This window comes from Mobula birostris, chromosome 22 (genome assembly GCF_030028105.1).
Source record: "Mobula birostris isolate sMobBir1 chromosome 22, sMobBir1.hap1, whole genome shotgun sequence".
In the NCBI taxonomy this organism is placed as follows: Eukaryota; Metazoa; Chordata; class Chondrichthyes; order Myliobatiformes; family Myliobatidae; genus Mobula; species Mobula birostris.
The window spans coordinates 60,048,023-60,072,325 of record NC_092391.1 but is presented as its reverse complement, the minus strand read 5'-3'; the positions used below and the strand labels follow the sequence as shown (position 1 = coordinate 60,072,325).

The window sequence follows — 24,303 nt, the reverse complement described above, 5'->3', positions numbered from 1 at the left end:
AGGGCATGCCTTCAGGCTTCCGTACCTCCTCCCTGATAGCAGCAAGGCATGACTTGGGTAATGGGAGCCCTTCAATGATGGACGCCACTTTTCTGAGGAATCGCTATTTGAAGATGTCTTGCATGCTACGGAGGCTAGTACCCATGATAGAGCTGATTAAGTTTACAACTCTCTGCAACTTAATTCAATCCTACGCTGCAGTCCCCCAGCTCCTCCCTACTCATACCAGATGGTGACACAACCAAACAGAATGCTCTCCATAGTATATCTGTAGAAATTAGTGAGTGTCTTTGGTGACATAGCAAATCTCCTCAAACTCCTAATGAAATATAGATGCTATCGTGCCTTCTTTGCAGTAGCATCGAAATGTTGGGCCCAGGACAGGTCTGCAGAGATACTGACACCCAGGAACTTCAAGGTGCTTACTATTTCCGTTTCTGATTCCTCTATGAGGACAGGTGTGTTCTCCTTGTCCTGCTCTTTCTGAAGTCCACAATTAGTTCTTTGATTTTATTGACGTTGAGTGCATGTCTTTGCTGAGACATCAATCATTTGGCTAATAAATTTCACACCTGTATGCCCTCTCATCGCCACCTGAAACTCTGTCAACAAGAGTTGATCGTCAGTAAAATTATAGATGGCATTTTGAGCTACAGTCATGGGTGTAGAGATAGTTGGTTAGTGGGCAAAGCACACATCCCTGAGGTGGGCCAGTGTTGACTGTCAACGAAGTTGTTTTCGATCCACACAGACTGTGGTCTTCTGGGTTAGGAAGTCAAGGATCCAGTTGCAGAGGGAGGTACAGAGGTCCAGGTTCTGGAGCTTTTCAATCATAACTGTAGGTATGATTGTGTTAAACGCTGAGCTGTATTCAAAATAAACAGCATCCTGGCATAGGTATTTGTATTGTGATTCTAAGTATTTTTTAAATGGGGAGAAATTAAAAGGTGATTTGTTCAGAGGGACAGCGATTTCCTTCCATACACATTAGTAAAACTAACAAGTGGGTGCAGCCAGCAAAAACAAAGGCAAACTGCATATTGATTTTTATTAGCATAGTCTTGGGCTACATTATTTGTTTTGTATGTATGCTTTCTGCTATCATAACCATATGTGCTGTGTGCTATGGGTAATGTGTTTTAGACCTTGGCCCTAGAGAAACGCTGTTTCACTTGGCTGTATTCATGTGTATGGTTGAACGATAATCAAACTTGAGCTTGAACTTATTACAAGAGCATTTGTCTAACTTTCTGCTAATTATAAGGGCCCCAATAGACCGCACCTGGAATATTGTGTACAGATATGGCTTCCTCCGAAGCCATAAAGAGGGAGTGCATCAAGAGTTCACCATATTTATTCAATGGATGAGTTTTATGAAAACAGATTATACCTATTCTTAACAGAATTCAGAAGAATAGAATATTTTTCACTGATGCACACAAAGTTCTTACAGGTCTGAGAGCTATGTTGGCTGGAGTCAGGGCTTTATGCTTTGGCTTTTGTTAGGACTCCAATGCCAAACAAGTCAAACGTCAGAAGCCAGACTGACAGTGGTCCATCAGTCCTCCAAGTTCGGGGTTCAGCTCAGGGCAAACAACACCGACTGGTTACAGAAAGAGCAATGCAGAGTCCTTCTGCATCTGAGTGCAACAGTATTCCTGAGTCTCCACTCCGAAACTGCATGACCGACAGTAGTGAAAACAGAGAGTAAGCTACTGACACGATAAAGGTACCTCTGAACATCAGAGAGGGAGGGCCAGAGCTTAACAGGCAGTAAGTCACATATTAGTAACATTAATTTTAGTTCACCTTCTAGCATACACACTGTTATTCTTTAGTTAGCTGGCATTAATGTCTCAGCAGATAAAGCTATGGGTATCACAGGTACAATTAAAGTGTTAAACCCAATTATCTCTTTCCTACAAATCGGTGATTAGTCATAGTTCATTACTATATCACAATTAAGTCACTGGAAATGCTCCTCTGGTAAATACTGCTTTAAGTGGTCAGATTTGTCTGATCACTTGGGAATCAATGCTTTTTAACAAATGGGAATGAAGCTGACATCAACATTAAATTGCTGACACAAGGACTAATGTTGATCGTCAAGCTGCAACATTACATATCCGTTTCTCTGATAAAGACAAGGTCCCACTCCTCCATTTATCTCTTTACTCACTTACTGCCTGTTCCACCACTGGCATTTAGGGCAACAATGAAAGTCCTCCATCTTTGGCAGTGTTCAGTTCTTTCTTCATCATGTCAGTAGCTCAGTTCTCACTATTGTCACTCATACAAGTCCCGGGTGGAGACACAGGAATACTGTTTCACTCAGATGTGGAAAGATTCTTCATTGCTGTTTCTGTAACAACTTTGTTTTGACCAGACAGGTTGTTAGCCCTGAGCTGAAACCCCAAACTTGGAGGACCAGCGGACCACTTTTAGTCTGGCCTCTGCCATTGACCTTTTTGGCATGGGCTCAAGGCCCTGACTCCAGCCAACATAGCTCTCTGGGTCATTAAGACATGCCAGCCTCCAAATCCTATGACAAAGTTGTGGTCTGCTTGGAGGACTTATTACTTTGGGGGCAAACAACAGCTATCAGAGGTTCACCATCGATATATATTGAACATAAATCGGAAGATGTGTAGCTCGGGTGGTTGATGGTTGGGTTGAGTTGTTCTCTGATCTTGACAAGTTACTTGCAAATATTTTGTTACTGTGCGAGGAAACATCATCAGTGCGCTATTGATTGTGGTGTATTCTCTGAATGATTAGCCTTTATGTACTTCTCAATCATTTCGTAAACTCATTTGTGATGTGGGCAGGGAATCACGTTGGACTGTGTGGCATAATGACGAAATGTTTGCTAGTAAACTTTCAAGATTAGCGAACAGCTCAGCCCAGCCGTATATTAAACAAGGAAAGGAAAATCTTCAAGACCATCCCTCAACAACATGTCAGGTCATATATCCACGACAATGTAAATCACAACAATCTCAATGACTTAAGACACCGTGGGAGCCTATGCCAAAAATAATATTTAAAGACTTTTAAAAAAAAAAGCCAGAATGAACCATAACAATCAAATTAAATTTGTGTTCCAAGCAAATAGATGTCATATCTCTGCTCCAGACCTTTGTGGAGGTAAGTATCATTTTTGGATGAATGATTTGAGAATTATGGGGATGGAGTTTGAAAGTGGTGTCAAATCAGCCATGATCTTACAGGATTGGCAGAGCAGATTGAAAGGGTTGACCATCAGTTCTTATTCCTGCTTCTTCCATTAAGACCACAAGACATATCAGCAGAATTAGCACATTCACTCTATTGAGTCTGCTCCACCTTTCAATCATGGCTGACTTGTTTTCCCTCTCAAACCCACTCTCCTACCTTCTCCCTGTAACCTTACTACTTATATAACTATCAACCTGTGTTTTAAATATACCCAATTATTTAGCCTTCAATGCTGTCTGTGGCAATGAATTTCACAAGTTCACCATCCTCTCGCTAAAAAAAGAATTCGTCCTCTAGGTTCTAATATCCTTCTGGTTAAACAAATGTGTCATTCCATCAAATAGAATAAAAAAGTTGGTTTCAAAGTTTAATACTAAGCACAACACTCAGTGGCCACTTTATTAGGTACACCAGCTCATTAATGCAAATATCTAATCAGCCAATCATGTGGCTGCAAATCAATGCATAAAAAGCAGTGGAGGCTACCTCAGTAAATATATTTAAGACTGGATAGATTTTTGCATAGTAGGGGAATTAATGGTTATGGGGAAAAGGCAGGTAGGTGGAGGTGAATCCATTGCCAGATCAGTCATGGTTTTATTGAATGGCGGAGCAGGCTCAACGGGCCAGATGGCCAACTCCTGCTCCTATTTCTTAGGTAAAGCATGCAGGCATGGTCAAAAGGTCCAGGTGTTGCTCAGTCCAAACATCAGAATGGGGGAAGAATTGTTACTTTGACAGTGGAATGATTGTTGGTGCCAGACGGGGTGGTTTGAGTATGTCAGAAACTATTGATTTCCTGAGAATTCACACACAATCTATAGAGTTTCCAGAGAATGGTGCAAAAAACAGTAAGACATAAAACAAAAATAAAACATCCAGTGAGTGCCAGTTCTGTATGTGAACTTATTCATAAATAGAGGTCAAAGGAAAATGGTTCAAGCTGACAGGAAGACAATCAAGTAACCACAACAGTGGTGTGTAGAAGAGCATCTCTGAACGCACAAGACGTTGAACTTTGAAGTGGATAGGCTACAGCAGCAGAAGACCATGAACATAATAAAGTGACCACTAAATGTACATTAATAATCCTTCTATTATACTGCCATCATGGGACAACAGAAGCTGGAGACAAATCAGTTTTTGACCTGAGGCTGGTGCAACGTTCCGTACATTGGCAAATTAGTGGGGGCGTGGCAGTATACAAGACAAACTAGCCTAACATCCAAATAGAATAACTGTGCTCTCTTAATAATTATATTTTCTTACCTTTGTTTCTGTTCGTCTTGTAGTTCCATCATCGGATGTCACCACTGACACATGGGAGGTAGGAGTGCCTGGGTCTTCCTCGACAGTAACGGTCTCTTCCACCAACTCCTGTGGTTCCTGCATTGTTGCTTTAGAAGTCTGATTATTTGGACTTTGCTCCTGGAAATTAAACATGACATTCTATAAGCCGTGGTGGACTACATAATCTTATTCTTACAAACTGTTAACTCGTGTATTCATTAGGGATCCTGGCTACTCAACAGTTCAGCACCAGATTTCATCCCAGCATTTTTTTCCCCATTGAAGATTCAGGAGTGAAATTTATAAGGTAGGTAGAGTTTATAATGAGAACAGAAGCTCAGGATCAGGTTGTATGATGTGCTTCAATAACTCTGCCATTGACAGTCCCAAGCCAGGCTGCAAAAGCAGGAGGATTGTGCATGGGGCTAGCAACTCCATCCTGTAAAATCCCAGTGCTACAGAAATGCCAACAGAAGCTCAAGACCTCACTCCTGGGACAGGAAGGATCTGCAATTGGCTACAGCAGGGGACAACCTGAAAGACTGGACCAGGACAGAGGTCTCGGGCATAGGCTGCTGACAGCAGTTATCCTCAATAGAGCTGATGGGCTTAAGTATGTATGCTTCAATAGTCTTGGCGTCAGGATATACAGTCGTTCTTTTTCTGTGAAGAAATCTGACAGGTCTTTCCTTGGCAGTTCAACAGCATTCTAATGCCTGGTAACAAATCTCTAATTGCCAGAGTGAGCCACATTGACAGCTGTTTCTGTTTACAACATGAAGAGATGAAATTCTTACATTTTTGAGGTCACAAATGTTGTGCAAGATTCTTTTAAATAATCCACACCAATCCAAAAATTCTCAAAGTTAAACTAGTTGCATTTAATGTCCCTCCTACAGCTGGTAAATTCCTCTCTCTAAATCCACATTCTCAGTCAGTCACTGGCTAGCCAATGTTAGGCTTTATAAAACTTCCAAAATTCCTCATCAACATCCTGGCAATAACTCAAAATGTTCTGTGCTGTCAGTCAGTGGATGAATGCAAGACGTATTCTGGCTAGGTGCTGTCATAACAGCAATCTCTCACTCAATGTCAGAAAGACCAAGGAACTGATTATAGACTTCAAAGGAGGGAAACCAGAGGTACATGTGCCAGTCCTCATCGGAGGATCAGAGCTGGTGAGGGTTAGCAACGTCAAATACGAGGGTGTTACTATTTCAGAGGACCTGTCTTGGACCCAGCATACAAGAGCAACTGTGAAAAAAGCACAGCAGCACCTCTGCTTCCTTCGGAGCTTGCGGAGACTCAACATGACGTCTAAAACTTTGACAAATTTCTACAGAAGTACAGTGGAGAGTTTATTGTCTGGCTACATCATGGCATGGTATGGAAGCACCAATGTCTTTGAATGGAGAATCCTACAAAAACCCAGTACCTCACAGGTAAAGCCCTTCCAACTATTGAGCACATCTACATGAAATGCTGTCGTATGAAATCAGCATTCATCATCAGGGACCCCCACCACCTCTCTTCTCGCTGTTGCCATCAGGTAGAAGGTACAAGAGCCTCAGGACTCACATCACCACGTTCAAGAATAGTTATTACCTCTCAACCATCAGGCTCTTGAACAAAAGGGGAAAAACTACATTCACTTGCCCCATCACTGTGATCAGAATCAGGTTTATTATCACCGGCATGTGATGTGAAATTTGTTAACTTAGCAGCAGCAGTTCAATGCAATACATAATCTAGCAGAGCAAAAATGTATACAATAATAATAAATAAAATAATAATAATAAACAAGTAAATCAATTACATATATCGAATAGATTTAAAAACGTGCAAAAACAGAAATACTGTATATTTTTTAAAAATAATTGAGGTAGTGTCCAAAGATTCAAAGTCCATTTAGGAATTGTCCCCATAACCAATGATCTCACTTTAAGGACTATCTCATGTTCTCATTACTTATTGCTGTTTATTTATATTTTCATTTGAACAGTGTTGTCTTCTGCACTCTGGTTAGTCTTTCATTAATCCTGTTATAGTTACTATTCTATAGATTTGCTGAGTATGCCCGCAAGAAATAAATCTCAGGGTTGTACCTGGTGATGTATATGTACTCTGATAATAAAATTTACTTTGAACTTTGTACAAGTTGATGCAGCTACTACCTTTCTCAGTTATTAAAAAAAAACTGCAGAATCAATTTACCTGGGAGCTGAAAATACACTGTGAGCTGGCAGCACCACACAATACACCATCATAAGGTAACAGTGACAAAGATCAATAGCTAGAAGCTTACACAACCTTATTCTTCTTCAAGATTAAAGCACTTGCAATTTAAGGCCACACCTGACTGCATTGCTTATTGTGTAGGGGAGTTCCAGCTGCTAGAATTGTAAATAATTCCAGCAACCTCCTATGAGATGCAGAGGGAAAGAAGAATCATGCTGCTCCAGTTTTGTGTGCAAAAGAATAGCTTATGTACCTCCAAATATGACTTTTACACCTTCTTTCTTTTGCCTCTAAAATATTTTTAAAAATTCACTTCATATCAATCCTCCAAGAGGACTACAACCACGTCGTGGTTTGTAGGCTTGCATACCTCAATAATCCAGAGAGCCATGTTGGCTGGAGTCAGGGCTTTATGCTTTGGCTCTTGGTAGGGTCACCCATGACAAACAGGTCAAAGGGTAGAGGCCAGACTAAGACTGGTCCACCAGTTCTCCAGGTTCAGGGGCTCAGCTCAGGGCTAACAACCCTGACTGGTCAAAAAAAAATTGTTATGGAAACAGCAATGAAGATTCCTTCTGCATCTGAGTGCAACAGCATTCCTGAGTCTCTACCCGGGACTTGCTTGACTGATAGTAGTGCGGCTCCAGGAAATTACTAACTCCATCTCTAACTTAAGATAGTTAAATAAATCCAGGGCTTCACATTGCAAAGTAACTTGTCAGTGTCCAAACATCTATTTCAAGAATGCAGCAAGTATTTCTTAGTCAAAGAGCCACACGCATATGCAGAGATTATTTCTTAATGCAAAGGCCACACACATACAGAGAATATTTGCCAAAGGCCCACACAAATGCTTCTTTAAATACTCTCAGACCTTAAAATGATATGCTTCAATGTACTGTATGTAGCAGCATAAACTCTGAATGAAGTCACAGGCTTTCATGTTTGATTTAAGAAAAATATCAAGTGTGCTCTCAAATGCAAAATTATGAATTGGATTACTATTGTCTCATGTGAAAAAATTTTTTGATATTGTCCATACAAATCAATTCATTGTGACCATATATTGACAAAGAACAAGGCAAAACAGTAACAGAGGGCACAAAAGTGTTACAGTATAGAGAAAGTGCAGAGCAAACTGATTGTAAGGTACAAGGTCACAACGATGCAGATTGTGAAGTCAAGAGTCCATCTTATTGTACTGGGGATTGTTCAATCATCTTCTAACAATGGGGTAGAAGCTCTCCTTGATCCTAGTACAATTTCAGGCTTTTGTATCTTCTTCCTGATTTTTTTTATTGGGCTGGGGGCAGCAGGGTTGACAGGAATGAAGGAAAGGTGAGTGGGGTCTTTGATTATGCTGGCTGCTTTACTGAGGCAGCAAGAAGTGTAGACCCCCCATGGAAGTGAGATGAGGTTTTCATGAAGTGCTGAGCTGTGTTCAGTGCATCATGTAAACTAACAGAGGAGCTGTCCGACCAAGCAGTAATGCATCCAGACAGAAGGGTTTCGCTTCGGCCTGAAACGTTGACAGTTTACTCATTTCCATAGATGACCTGCTGAGTTCCTCCAGCATTTTGTTGTGTTGCTTTCCAACATTTGCAGACTTTCTCATGTTTATGATATTCTCTATGATGCACTGATAAAAATTGGTGAGGGTCCAAGTGGATATACCAAATTTCTTTGGCCTTTTGACTACGTAGAGGTGCTAGTGAGCTTTTTCAACCATGGCATCAACATGATTGTACAGGACAAGCCAATGGTGACATTCAGAACTAGCAATCTGAAGCTGTCAATTCTCTTGACCTTTGTACATGCCACTGCATTCTCTTTACTGAAGTCAATAACTAACATTTTTGTTTTTCTAACTTTGAGGTAAAGGTTGATGTTATAATGCCATGTCAACAGCCTCCATCTCCTTCCTGTATTCCAACTCAGCATTATTTAAGATACAACCCACTACGATGGTGTCATGTGCAAACTTGCAGATGGAGTTGACCACAAACTGCTGCATGTTTAGGGAGTAGAGTAGAAGGACAGAATGGAACTTGCAAGGTGGAAGCTTTTGCTGCCTGTCCTTGCCGAACGCAGTCTATTGATCAGCAAGTCAAGTATTCATTTGCAAAGGGAGATGAAGAGTGAAGTGAACTGTTTCTCAGTCAAGATGGTGTCAGCGAACAACGCTACAGTGGGCAACATCTTCCAGGTGGCTCATGGAACTGTTTCTTTTTCACTTCTTTTAAGTCTTCTTTTCCTTTGAATGTGATTCTGTTATCTGCAGTTTGACGTGGTGTTTTCAGGTCAATTGAGCAATCTGGCGCTTAGCTGTCTCTAAGAAGGTTCCAAGAGGCCAAGAAGCTGAGCTCATGATAAGCTCCTTTCCTCGGCCATCTCGCCAACTAACACATTGAGGAAGTTTGAAACATCGAGGTGAGAGCGTTCAGAACCGTCTACCAGCCTCTTATTTGCTGCTGCTGGAGGAAGGTGTCATGTGACAGTCCCTCCCCCACCACCCACACTGAAGCTCCAGAGCTGTGGATTGGACCACAAGCTTTCAATTTTGTGTTTTTAATATTGTGTTTTCACTCATTCTTTCTTTCTGCCACTTGCACAATGAGGGCTGTTGATGTTTTTTCTTTGAACAAATTCCACACACAATGCTGGAGGAACTCAGCAGGCCAGGCAGTATCTGTAGAAAAGAGTGAGCAGTAGACGTTTCAGTCGAGACCCTTCAACAGGACTGAAAAGAAAGAAAGAGAATTCCTAATGTTCTTTCCAGTCCTGACAAAGGGTATTGGCCTGAAATGTCGACTGTTTACTCTTTTCCAGAGATGCTGCCTGACCTGCGGAGTTCCTCCAGCCTTTTGTGCACATTGCTTTAGATTTCCAGCATCTGCAGATTTTCCTGTGTTAGCTCCATGGTTTTCTTTGTTTCATGGTTGTCTGGAGGAGACAAATCTCAGGGCTGTATACTGTATACATACTTGATAATACATGCACTTTAAACTTTGAAATATTGATTCCTAGGTGTAGGAGTCTGGAGATGAGTTTGCTTGGAATTGTAGTATTGAAGGCAGTTATGCAATCAACAAACATGTCTAACATAAGTGTCCTGACTGTCCAGATGCCCCAGAGTTGAGTACAAAGCCAGGGATATGGTGTCTGCCATAGACCTGTTACAGCAATAGTCAGATAGTAGCAGATAGAGGTTATCTGGAAGATAGGGTTTAGCACATGCTATGCCTAGATCCCTGAAGCACTTTATGATAGTGCACGTCAGAACCACCAGATGGTAGTCATCAAGGCATGGTACCCTGTTAATCCTAAATACAGCTAATGTTAACTTCATGCAAGCACTCCTTGCATTAACATTCAGTGGCTAGCCCATAAAATCAACACTGCATAACTTTAATATAAATAGGCAAGCTTCTCACAGACTGGCTAATACACAAGATCAGCAGCTAATTATGCTGTCTGTACAATTTCTTGCAGTCAACTGCTCTGTGCATTTGGTCACGACATTAATTAACTTCTCTTCCCCCCCAAAAAATTGTCACACTTCATTCAGAGCCAGCCATTTCTGAGACAGTACTGTGCAGAAATTGGTTACCACTTCCCCAGCTAACTAGTAATGAACGACTGCTATTGGGAAATTAGGGGATTGTAAACACATTGTATCAGATTGTCTATCATCACATTAATGTGATGCTGGAGACTAATACAGGCCAGACAGGGTGAAGGAAGAAAATTTCTTTCCCGTGACAGACAACAAACCAGGAGAGCACAGACACACAAGTAATTAATATTATTGACACATGGGTAACCTTCAATTACTCATTATGTATTCCATATTTTGCAAGATGATACCAGCGAACAGTGACATCATACAGATGGCTCACAAAACTATTTCTTTTACTACTTCTTTCAAATATAACTAAACTGCATGTGACTGGAACTGGAGATTTATACTTTGAAAGTATGTTTCAGAGCTAATTGACCTTGCTGTCTCCGAGGGAGTTTGATAAGGCTTAGAGTGGAGTGTGCGGCCTGGAGGCCTGGGAGTATGGACACGGGCACCAGCCCAAGCCCATGATCGACTCCATTACCTCTCACCGACTGACGTGCAAACCCATGATCAACAACATTGTTTCTCACCAATGGAAGCGTCAAGGGCTCGGTTAAAGTCGACAAAGACAAGAGCGGAGAACAGGCAGTTTTCCGGCACTGTCCGCCTTGCCCTTTTGCCAGCTGCTGTCGGAGGAAAGTGCAGGACTCTTGGGATCCACATTGCCGGATTGATCAGTGAGGCTGTGGACTCATTTTGGTGGGCTTTAAGCGTCATGTTGACGGGTTCTGGCCACTCTTTTTATTTCATTGTTTTTCAGCTGTTTGATAGAGGGGATTGATGCAGACTGGGAAGCTTTGGCAAAGAATGGCCCTGGGGCTTGTGTGGGCTAGCAGCGCAACGCTGAGCTGAACTAAACTGAACACTACCGGTTTGATGTTTGATATTTATGTGTTGTTCGCTCACTTTTTGCAATTTGCACAATGTGCTTTTTTTTCCCACTTTAGTTGTTTGATGTTTTCTTGAATTGGTTCCATGGTGTTTCTTTGTTTCATGGCTCCCTGCAAGAGGATGAATCTCAGGGTTGCATTCTGTATATATACTTTGATAATAAATCAATTCTGAATTTTTGATGTAATTAACTTCCTGAATCACATCAGCACCAACAGCTCAAGCCTCTAGGCAATTAGTTTGCAACTTAACTAACAGGCCATTAATTGTAAAGTACATGGAATGATGTTTACCAAACATTCCAAGCAGTTTTTTTGCTCTCATCAACACACCAACACCATCTGATGTGGTTGATGGCAGAGTAGAGCTTTTGCACACACTTCATCCAAGACATTCAATGATTCACGATTCAAAGTACATTTATTATTAAAATATGTATGTAGCACACAACCCTGAGATTTACCTTCCCCACAAACTGCCACAAAACAAAAAAACACCATGGAACCCATTCAAAAAAAATCACCACTTCCCCCCCACCCAGGTGGGAAAAAATATAAAAACCCATTAAATGGCACAGTAGCATAGTGGTTAACACAATGCTTTACAGTATAGGTGACTCAAATTCAATTCCCACCACTGTATGCAAGGACTTTATATATTCTCCCCCATGACCACATGGGATTTCTCCCGTTTCCTCCCATATTTCAAAGACGTACCAGTGGTACGATCATTGATCATTGTAAATTGTCCCATGATGAGGCTAGGATTAAATCAGTGGATTGCTGGGCAGTTTGGCCCAAAGGGCTGGAAGTGCCTATTCCATGCTGTATCAAAATAAAATATTTTTAAAAACAAGTGAAAAACAGAGAATATCAGACACAAATTCACAAAAGTCTAGGCATATTCAGTTCAGCTCTGCTGAGTTCAATCTAGCGCCACATTGTTCATTATCTGCAGGCTGGCCTGATCAAAATAGCCCAAAATAGCAACAAGGAGCAACCAAAAAACAAGAAACGCAAGCAGCATAAAGAAACGTAGGTGGAGTAACTCCATCTCAACAAGAATACCATGTACCAACTCATCAAATCTCAAGCAATGTAATTTTACAGAGTTACTACTCAGATTAGTAACCCAACCAGAATTTTTGCCAGTCCTGGCTTTATTGTATAAACGACTAATCTCACTTCAACGTTCGTGTTAAACTTGTTTTCGGATGAATGCATACTCTATTTCAAACAATAGTATTTTATCCCAGTGCAACTTAACTTCCTGTTCGCTTGCCCACTACAGACGCTCCCACATTGAGTTGTAAACATTTGCTGTGTTTTATACAGGATGGGATAAAGTCAACTGTATTTAACCAAAGGAAGTAATCATTGCAACGAAACCAACACAAGATTTCTTTGTCAACAATGTTTGTTGTATGGTCGCAGTCAAAAGGGCTCTCCTTTAATTGGTGTGGCGGGGGGGGTGGGGGGAGGTGGGAGAGACAGGAAAGGAAAGGGGAAGGCACCATAAAAGAATTGGGCTGGATACTGGTAAACAAATTAGAATGAGTAATGACACAACAGGAAATTAGCCTCATCAACCTTTGATCCATCATGGTAATGAAGACAACAATGACGACTATTGATGCTGCATAATGCACAGACAAAATACATTCTACAATGTGGTGGGGGGGGCAGGGTTGCTATCAACAGTTCAGGCTTCTGGTCAATTGGTTTAGTAACTAGCAGGTCATTAATTGCAAGTTAATCAAACTGGAAATCATGTTAACATAACGTATAACACGCAATGTTGAAACTTCACAAAGCACCACTGAGGCCTGAGTATTGTGAGCAGTTTTGAGGATGAAATGTTTGGCGGGAGCAGGATCAGCACAACGCGTAGGTGTCCAACCTGGTGAGACGAAGGAGGGGCCAGGCCCGGAGTCACCCCATAGTGCCTGGAACCTCCAAGTGTTGCAAACTAATCCCTCTAACATGAAGTCTAGCGGGAGGCGGATCAAATGGCCTGCAGCTAACATGATTTCACTGTGGAAGCAGCTTGATGAAGCTATTAACCAAATTCTGGAGGCAACAGTGAAGGGAGGGGTTGATAGGAAGCTGCAAGCCATGACAACAATTATTGTCAGTATCTCCCAGCGGAAGTTGGTTGTAGGGGATTCGCAGCCCATTCCTTAGTTACAGCCTTCAACATTTTAGGCATCGAGGGAGAGAGGAAGAGGAGAGCCATCTGCAGTACCACCGAAGCAGCAGAGAGGGCCTCAAGATGGCTGTGGCTCAAAAGAGGGGAGCCATGGAGTCATAAGTAGCTAGCCATCTGGACACAGGCTGGGGTCTGATCAGCCCCGGCTGGGTCACCTGGAGAAGGTTGTATGATGTTGAAAGGCCCGAAACACCCGATGATTCCAGGAGCATCACTGAAGGTGTGTCCAGAAGCATCAGTAGATGTATGTACACAGTGGGCCCCTTATCTGAGAAAGGATGTGCTGATATTGGACAGCGTTCAATGGACGTTCATGAAGATAATTTCAGGATTGAATGGCTTGTTGTAGAAAAAGCATCTGATGGCTTTGGGCCTGTATTCACTAGAATTCAGAAGAATGAGGGGTGACCTAATTGAAACCTATCGAATAGTGAAAGACCTTGATAGAGTGCATGTGGAGAGGATGGGAGAGTCAAAACTGAGGACATAGTCTCAGAATAGAGGAGTATTCTTTTAAAATGGAGATTTGGAGGAATGTCTTTAACCAAAGAGTGTTGAATCAGTGGAATTTGTTGCCACAGGCAGCTGTGGATGCCAAGTCATCGGGTATATTTAAGGCAGAGGTTGATAGATCCTTAATGGATCAGGATATGAAGGGATACAGGGTGAAAGCAGGAGACTGGAGTGTAGGGGGAAAATGGATTAGCCATGATGAAATTGCAAAGATAAGACAAACCCGCCCATGGGTCTGGTAAGACTGTTAGGCAATACATACCCAAGGTAACAAACAACAGGGGACAAAAATAAAGGAAATTCTCTCCATATTCTAATCGATAACACTAGACAACAATTTTTTTCAGAAGTGTTGCTTCTTCAGAAATTTTGTTTTGTTTATGATAGGCTGCTTGAAGCTGAACACAAATATAATTTCAGATACTTGTATCATGTAGGAATTTGGAGAAACAAGAAATTAAATTTCATATGTTTAACTGCACAACTGTGTTGATGTTTTGCAAGAGTTCAGCTAAACTAAAAATCTTTCGTTGATGATTTTTGTCTGTACTCAGTGTCTGAGACTTCTCATTTAAGTGTCTAACAATAATCAGCCAGCAGTGATGGATTCCAGTTGCCCTGATACTATTTCTCCATGCTCCTCAATGACAGCACCAAGATTTGCAGCCAGGAAGTCTAAATGAGAATACAGAAAACGAATCTTTAGTGACATGCTGCACTTCATGGTTTTGTACATTTGAAGCACGTTGTCAACCAGTTGCACATAGTTGGTGCTCTGTACTCGCCCAGAAAAATTTTAACAACATTCTTTAATGCCTTCCATGCGATTTTCTTCGATCCCTCTTCAAACTGCCTGTCATTGATGACTTGTTGATTTGTGCGCCAGCAAAAATGCCTTCCCTACTCTTCGCATCAGTTATTCTGACTTGAAGTATGAATTGAAATAACAAATAAAGGCAATTTTTAAGAAAATGGTGCATGATGTGGAACTGTCATGGTGATTTTCTTGATCAGAAGCCCAAACTCCATAAGATACACCCAAAGGTATTCAGGAAGCAAAATCTTTGTTGTCCAGTTTAACTAATTAGAACTTTGGTTGTGAAGCAACTTCTAATGCAAGGCAAGCAAATGCTTTGAGAATGATCACTTTGCCTTAATGATATATGTAAAGAAAAATGCAGCCTATGTTCAAATTGAAACATGTACATTTTCTTCAGATTTGACAAGAAATGAAATCAATTGCTTTAATGAAAACTGATATGTCTGTAGACATGCTCAGTATCAACCTGTTCACCCAACTTGAAGGTGACCTTCTCCTCAACAAGAAGACTGCAGAGTTTGCAGGTCTCTGAAACAAAGTATCAATTGCTTGCTGGAGCTGCAAAGAAATAATTTTGTTTTATATTGCACTGACAATTTCTCCAGCAATCAGCAAAATCACACTGATTGCTTATTAAACACAGTTTCTTCCCCCCAAAAAATTAGAGGCATTAATAGGGACAAAATTTAAAGCAATTTTTCATATTTATTAGTAACGCATCTTACAATGTCCTCTTAAAACCTCACCAACCGTTGAGAAACATGCACCATAGTCCATTACCATGTGAAAAGCAAATTAACACTTCCCTATTATCTTCAGTGATGTGCTGAGGAAAACGCAAGATAGCTTCATCATAAATTTATTAAATGCTTCAAAGAGCGACTCAAAATAGATCATACATTGTACACATCCAAAAAAATCAAATATTTTAGTAATGACATTAAGGTGATTTTGTAAAAGAATAATGTATCATAACAGAGTACATATGAAGATATTGAGCATGGGTGAAACTTAATTTTACGTATTCATCCCAATTGTGAAACCAACTGCTGGCAGTACCAATAGGAATCAGTCACCCCGACACAGGTCTCAGACTTCAATCATTCACAAAGACTGGGACTTGTTTGACCACAAGACTATAAAGCCATAAAATATAGGAGGAGGATTAGGCCACTTGACCCATTGAGCCTGCTCCGCCATTTCATCATGGCTTATCCATTCCCCTCTCAGCCCCAATCTCCTGCCTTCCCCCCATATTCCTTCATGCCCTGACTTATCAAGAATATTTCAACCTCTGTCTTAAATATACCCAATGATTTGGCCTCCACAGCTGCCTATAGCTACAAATTCCACAGATTAATCACTCTTTGGCTAAAGAAATTCCTCAGCTCCGTTCTAAATGGACATCCCTCTATTTTGAGGCTGTGTCCTCTGTACACTCTAACATCGGAAGCATCCTCTCCAAACAAGGATTTTCAACATTCGATAGTTTTCAATGAGGTCCCTTGCCCTCATTCTTCTGAATTAAAGTACAGGCCTGGAGCCATCAAAACGCTACTCTGTTGACCCACCCCAATGCCTGCTATTTGGGACATGAGGCTCAGTCCTCTCAAGTACAGGCAGCTATAGAATATACTCCCAACACCTCAGTCCAATTGAAATTTTCAGTTGACCACAACCATGCTGCACATCCCTGGTAGAGTACAATAGCTTGGACACATCTCCTGCAGCAGCTGGAAAACAAGTGACCCCAGAGCTGAGGCCCGAATTCATTGAGTCCTGCCAAAAAATAGGCAGTAGACCACAACAGAGTTTGTCTTCTGCAGACTGAAATCCTGTGAGGGCAGCTCTGACTCCATTCTGGAGGCTGTGCCAGACTGCCCTTGTCTCCTCACTCTGGCAGCTGCAAGTAAGCAACACCGTGGCTTCAGGCCTAGTCCTCGCTACGACTGAGGTCAGGAAGCTCCTGCCATCCACCCCTGCTCTCACCTAATAAGTCAACAAAATCAAACTTGTGGTGCACCAGATGAACAATGTCCAAAGGGGTCTTGCAATCACAAGAAAAGCGACCATGACGGTCACTCACTATTTGACTGCTGACTTCCATCGACTGAGGCAGCATACTGTGCAGCTCCTTCATTATCTCCACCATGGTGTAGACCTGCAGTCCTTTTGAGTTCTTAATGTATCTTGTGATCATTAGAAGTACACTTAAGTAGGATGGCCACCGTCTTACTGGAAAGGTATAAAGTACCCTTCACAACCACCGGGCCTTCCAAGATACCTAGCAACCATTATTATAGCTTTGAAATGTAGTCAATACGACAAAACAAAGTACCACAAACAGGCTAGATTCTGTTTCTTTTGATTATGCTAGTTGACAATTAGTACACAAAACTTATTCTATCGCTCTTTGAACAGTTTAATGGAAGTTTTTTTAACGATCCAAGAAGGGGCCATGATATTTAATTCCAATCTGAAAAAATGGAAAACCAGAATAGAATTCAAGCTGAAATCCAGAGTAAAGTCTGAGCATTCAAAACGTCACATAAAGGTGATTCCAAAACATGGGCATCAGAAATTAATGGAAGCCAAAGGCTTCACAGCTCAAAGTGGAGGTTCTGATCTCCATTATACTTGTAGGGTTCTCAATATTAACTGTAATGTTAACTGTTAACTGCTGATTATAAATTAGCTTCTCTGAAGTGTAATAATGAAATGGCTTCTTCGTAATGTTAACTATGAGGTAATGTTCTCTGTAGCTGAAATGTTTGGGTTATAGTTATAGATAACGGAGGAACTAACCAATGGAAGCTATGTTATTCTATCTCTATGTGTGGGAACCTGGGACAGCACGTGGGTTTTTCGGGAGGAGAACCGAAGAGGAAGGATGTGCTGGACTCGCTCTGGTCGACCACCGTGGTTGGTCCCAGGCAGCGGGTCGAGGAGGTTGGAGGAGATTGAATGGTGGAAAGAAAACCCAGTTAATTGAACTCCAACAGTTGTGCATGAAGTGGTTGAACTCTGATAAGTTTGGCACCTTTTGCTTTCCTTTTATATTGTATCATTATTAATTACCTAGCTCCAGTAAGATTTACAAAGTATAATCTGTAAATCTTACATTGTGTGCTGTCTGATATTTGATGTGTGAGTTTGTACCAGGATGCATTACACAGCAACTACGCAAACGTGAGACACAGTTTGCTGGGCGGACGGGGTTTCCCCTAAACAAACACGAGCCGATAGCTCTGAGCGTTACACACTCTTTGCCAAGTACTTCTTAAGCCCGAACACCAAGCCAGCTAAGGTTTCAAACACTTTTTGATCTCAGGGACCTAAATATTATAGCTGAAACGCACAGAAACAGCATTGTGTCCGAATATTATTAGGGCAGCATGTTAGCATAGTGGTTAGCACAACATTTTATAGTACAGGTGACCTAGGTTCAACTCCTACTGCTGTCCGTAAGGAGATTGTACATTCTCCTTGTGATCGCATGGGTTCCCTCCGAGTGTTCCGGTTTCCTCCCACAGTCCAAAGATGTACCAGTTGTTAAGTTAATTGATCATCGTAAACTGTCCCCTAATTAGGCTGGGAATTGCAGGGCAGTGTGGCTCGAAGGGCCAGAAAGGCCTATTTTGTGCTGTATCTCAATAAAGCAAAGTGAGACTCATGCAAGATTAGAAGCCCACCTTTATTAATCATTCTTAGACATCTTTACATCTAAATAAAAAGCTTCAATAAAAGAGGAAGCAGCCAGTCTCCACTTCTAATCCTCTCCAATGCTCAAAGTGAGTACTTCAGAGTGCTGAGATCTCAGATTATGTTTAATTATACCGTAGACTGAATTATTCAATTCTCATTCTGAAATTTGCTAAATCTAAATGAACCCATTTCTATCACGAGTGGGGTCTAATTAAAAAGGTACCTATCTTTCTGAACTGTTCCCAATTAGAAAACAGCTGAACACACATTGTGCCAAGGACAGGGGTGAAATTCATCCATTCATTTGATAATTTCTTACTTGCAGTCGGTTCAATAAAACTAATTGAAGGGAGAAAAAGTCATGCTCAGCACATAAGGCAGAGTCTAAATTTTCTGTATTTTTTCCCAATCCAACTATAATTACTTTTGGTGCTCCCCGGTTTATTCTGCTAGCCCAGTTAGCAGTTTTAATAACTTTTAATGGGGTCTTAAATTTAAAAGCACACAATTGCAGAATGCTTGAACAAAACATCTAAGCATTTATGATTATGCCAAAAGTAACTTTCATTCTCAAATCTCTGCCAGATGGAAAGTGTCTGTGTTGCAAAGCTAGCTAAGGAATAGGGGTGGGTGATGAAGCAAAAGGAGAGGTATACGTAACAATGGCCCTGTTGTAAACTTGAGGGAACTGCTTTGTTAAGCACCCACACCATCTGCCACAAGTGGGACTTCCTGGCGCCCAAACATTTTCCAATTTCCATTCCAATGTGTCGGTCCATGGCCTCCTCTTATACCAAGATAAGGCCACCTTTAGAGTGGAGGTAGCCCTCCAACCTGATGATATGAATATTCATTTCTCCTACTGGTGAACATACTCCACACTCCTTCCTCTTTTCCCACTTCTGATATTTTACTTCTACTCACCTACTAAGCAAGTCCCACTGGGTCCCCTCTTTCTCTTTTGTCCACTCTCCTCTCCAATTCTTTCTTCTCCAGCCCTTGACCCACCCACCTGGCTTCAACCTATCACCTTCCAGCGAGTGTCTTACTCCTCTCCCCACCTTTTAATTCAGGCATTCTCTCCCCCACCCCCCACCAGTCCCGAAGAAGGCTCTCTGCCCGTAACATTGACTGTTTACTCTTTACCTAAAGACGCTGCCTGATCTGCTGAGTTCCTCCAGTGTTTAGTGTGTGTTACTCCGGATTTCCAGCATCTGTGTTGCTGTACATAACAACTTAAGGCTGCAAAATCATTACAAGTCCACAAAGGCCTTTTAAAAAAAACAGTATGTGTCTCAGGTAAATAACTCCAAGGAGAGACAAGACTAAAATTCAACAAGCACAGTCAACTTCTGTGGCATTGGAATGGCCCCTTTGCTGTGTAATGGGTGACATCTCTCTGTCCCGTGTGTGTGTGCGCGTGTGTGTTTGAGTGAGGGAGGGAGAGGGAGGGAGAGGGAGGGAGAGGGAGGGAGAGGGAGGGAGAGGGAGGGAGAGGGAGGGGGAGGGAGAGGGAGGGCGTGCACCTGTGGCATGTTGAACTGTCAGTAAGCAACAGTTTTTGTTGACTGCAGATCATGGTCTCTCTTTGGGTGCTTTGCTATTGCTTGGTGGATAGTGGGTGCTGACACTTTGCTGAAATAGGTGGGGGAGGTTGATGCTTTGGGGCTGCTTGTATGTGGGGGGGGAAGAGATGGCTTTGGGGTTCTAACATTTTTCTGTCATTCATTGTTTACAGGTTCTGTTTCTCGTGGATGTCTGCAAACAGCAAGGATTTCAGGTTATATACACTCTCTGATAATAAATGGAACCACTGAACAACAAAATCAAATTGCCAATGATAAACATGGCCCTCCGAAACTTCCCTGTATCTATTTCATAACATGAAGGAAGTTCTATTATGCACCATTAACTGGGTAATACAACTACTTTCAGAAGTACTTGAGCTTCTGTTAATAATTATCCAATTGGCTGCAGAACATATCGCTTGTAGGTGCTTAACATTCAAGTGTTCCCTTGCATGTACAGCTGGTCTGCATTCACGCTAAGTGGAAATAAAACCTGCACAAAACAAGCTGTAAAATATTTCACATTTGTTATTCAAGTTTGGATCTTTATAGGCTCAGCAGCGACGGAGGTAATGTGACAAGAAATGTTTGAAGTATAACCCAAGTATCTTGGGAAATAGTTTGAATGTGTTAAAAGTTATTCTAATAAGGAACAGATTTTTCACACACTATATAAAAAAACTGCTTCATTCAACATTGCCCAATTAATTTCCAAAGAAATAACACCAGAGCAAGAACCAAAAAGCTTTCAGCCCCTTGTGCCTACTCCATCACTCAATAAGGTCACGGGCAATCTTTTACCTCTGCTTGACTACCTTGCATTAATCTCAAATCCTCGATAGCCATTGACCTTTGTAATGAATATACTCAGCAACTCAACCTCTCAAATGAGAAAATTTTTCTGCAGGAACTTCCCAGTTCTGGACACACCACATGGGGAGACATCAAGTCCCATTTGTCCAGTCAAATCCTTCTACTCCCTATGCTACAGTTAACTTTCAAGCTGCAGATTTGCTCTGTAAATAGCAATACCATGGTCACAGGATACACATTGCCAAAAATGCAACAATTTAGGTCAATCATATTTAGCAGGGAATTGATATGACAGCTCAAATGGCTGCCACCTGTGCTACAACTCTAACAGAAACAATTCCCTGAGCACTTGGCAAAATGTATCATATGCCAACACAGCAGCCCATTTCAACAGAGCTGCCTTTGAGCATTCCATGCAGACGCTTTTTGTCACCCTAGAAAATAGACAAAAAATAACACTGAAGGTTCAAACATGCCCTTGACCACAACTCTTCAGTTCAGTTGATGATTTCGATGGGCTGGGGAGAGGGAGTGGATTATATACATCCATATTCTGTGTCATATTTTACTGATGTCTTGCATGTGAGAGGACTGGTTCTCAAGACCGGATGATGGGGGACTGACGGCAATCGGGCTGGCATGCTCCCCTGGGGCGGTCTGGTGTGCTGTGGTGCTGGAGCCAGTGCTGCCCCCTCCCTCAGTGTCCCCTCGGTGGAAGTCAGGTTCTATTGTGGACAGCCAGTCAGTGGGTGCCGTCCCGAATCCGGGGCTGGCGGCTATGCAACTCCACCTTCTTCCATCTTGCACTCTTTTTCTGGCCTCTGTGTTATTGTGGACAACTGTGGTTTGAAGGCAAGAGTTTTCAGACTTTTATTTGGTGATTGTGATATCATTTGTGCTCGCTATCTTATGTGTGCTTTGTGCTATGTGTAACTGATGGTACTGTGATTTGCATCTTGATGCTGGAGTAATGCTGTCTCGTTTGACTGCCTTCATGAGTATTAATGTATGGTTGAATGACAATTAAAATTGAATTGAATAACATGGCAAATCAAAAAGTGAATGAACTATATTTAGTGGATCTTGGATAAAATACAACAAAACAACAACTGGCTTTGAATATAATGATTTGAGCAGCACAGGTGTTGTGGCTGATGACCTTTCTATTGAATTGAATAACCATACGTGGATCATGTTTGAAGAAAACTTACTGACATGAAAAGTTAGCAGTTTTGCTCTCCACAGGTGATGTCTGAACTGTTGAGTACATTCAGTAGAAGCTAATACAGTTGCATCTCAAATTGTCATTTTTGCTTTGACAACCAATTTACTGCTATAATGATGAGTTTCATTCCTCCTCTCTCTGCCTGCCTACTTTCACAAGTGCAAATCTACCCAATTCTGATCATGCTTTGATTCACCTGCTGCTGAAACGCTCAACGTGCCTTGGATACAAGTGCACATGTGTAGCCTTATCATTCATTGGGATTACCACTGCTGAGACTTCCAAAATCACATCCTGGGGTCAACTTTGCATAAATCTTATAAGCTACAGAACATATTAACCAGTGACACTTCAAATGTGATGCAACAAGGAGGTCAGGAGCCCAATGGCTTGATGGAAGAAGCGGTTTCCCATTCCGATTGCTCTTGTCTTTATGCATCAGAGCCTCCTGCCTGATGGTAGAAAGTCAAAGAGGATACTGGATGGATGAATGAATGGAATCCTTGATAAAACCAAAGGCCCTACGTACAAAGCACTCCTGATAAAGGTTCGAAGGGTCATTTTATTATCAAAGTATTATGCAGAATACAACTCTGAGATTCTTCTCCAGATTGCCATGAAATATAGGAAAACCATGGCGCTGGTCGAAAGAAGACATCAAATCCCACCCCTCCCACACAAAAAAGAAAACAAAAACTCGTAAACCCCAAAAATCCCCCCAACACAAAAATTAACATATCGAACACAACTCGCTACCTCGTAAAAAAACTAACACATCACCTACAAAGGAAAAGGCACAAAAACATCAAACCCCCAACCCTTCTCTCACACATGGAAAAACATCCAAGAACTTCAGATCCTAAATCCCCAAACCCTCCTGGATCGATGGTAGGGAGGGCCCTGTGATCCTCTCAGCCCTATCTATTATAAGGCAAAAGGATTACCATCCTTTACAAGGCAAAAGTCAGAATTATGATAGAATACTCTCAACTTGCCTGAATAAATACAGCTCCAAAACTTCTCAAGAAGCCCATAGCACTCACAAAGTTCAAATCCATTCAGAGTAAAAAAAAAGCCTGTTTGGTACCCAACCCACAAGTCTTTGCACAGTGTGCCACTCACTGCTTTACAATAGTTTTTCCACTCATCAATATTATTCAAAATATCACAAGCAACTGAACCTTCACACTATACAATGGTTTTCAGTTAGTTGGTCCATTGGTTAATTGGAGTAGCCATTTATTTGGGACCGCTCAAAGAACAAAAATGAATTGAGAAAAATAGCCAGGATTCCCTTTGTTTCTTTGGGACATTATGCTGCTTAATTGAGAAGGGAGACTGTTGCCAAACAGTTTTTAACACACATCAGTTGTATGCATTTGTGTACACTGCGCTTAGAATGAACAGTTTTAAATAGCATCAGGTGCATTGTTTCTGTTCAAAAACACAGTGAATTTTGTCACTGATAGTTGGCGAGAAATAAGACGACAATTCAGAACTGTTTTGCTTACTGTGGATTCAAGCATGGAGGCTTGGAGATGCCAGAAACAATTGGGAACAAAAATGAAATGATTTTGCAACTTCAACGAATAATTTTAATGCATCAATCATCTTGAACGTTATAATGAAAATGAAGATTTGAAGGATGCAATCACTGAAAGCATTGTATGCAGGCAGTACGTTATCTACACGAGGTGTCTGCACTGATTTTCTTCATTAATAGTCAATCACAAGAACACAGCAGTGTACACTGGATGAATTCCTCTGTTGACAACTGTTAGGAACTACTACAGTTTTATCATACTGGATAGGTATTAGTAGTGTTCTCATTTGTTCTGCATTTAATTTAAATACGTAATTTGTTACTCAGTTAAATGGCAATAGTCTTTCTTTTTTATACCTTTAACTATTTCCATGAAACTTCAACTAATTGGTGAAGCAGCTTAATTGGCCCAAAATGTAATAGCCCAGATGTGTCCCAACCATTTCATTTAAATTCAAAGTGGAGATTTAATTTCTCTGACTGTTTATCAGCTGCTTTGATAGACCAGTTTGCCATCAAAAGTGAAGCCATTTTAACATTTTGGACTTCTGGTGGTATTACAAAATTAATTTAGTAATTACCACAAATTCTCCTGTATGCTGATGATAAAACTATTACTTAACTCTT

At 41.3% G+C, this 24,303-nt stretch overlaps 1 protein-coding gene across 7 annotated transcripts in view; it reads right to left on the bottom strand.

Annotated features, from left to right (window-relative positions):
* The window catches only part of arvcfb (ARVCF delta catenin family member b), a 500,299-nt gene that overhangs the window by 191,537 nt on the left and 284,459 nt on the right, over window positions 1–24,303 (bottom strand). For all 7 annotated transcript variants that reach the window (XM_072240865.1, XM_072240863.1, XM_072240862.1 and 4 more), the window contains one exon: window positions 4,507–4,665. In XM_072240865.1, coding sequence (XP_072096966.1) covers window positions 4,507–4,665 — 159 coding nt within the window. The remainder of the gene's footprint in view (window positions 1–4,506; window positions 4,666–24,303) is intronic.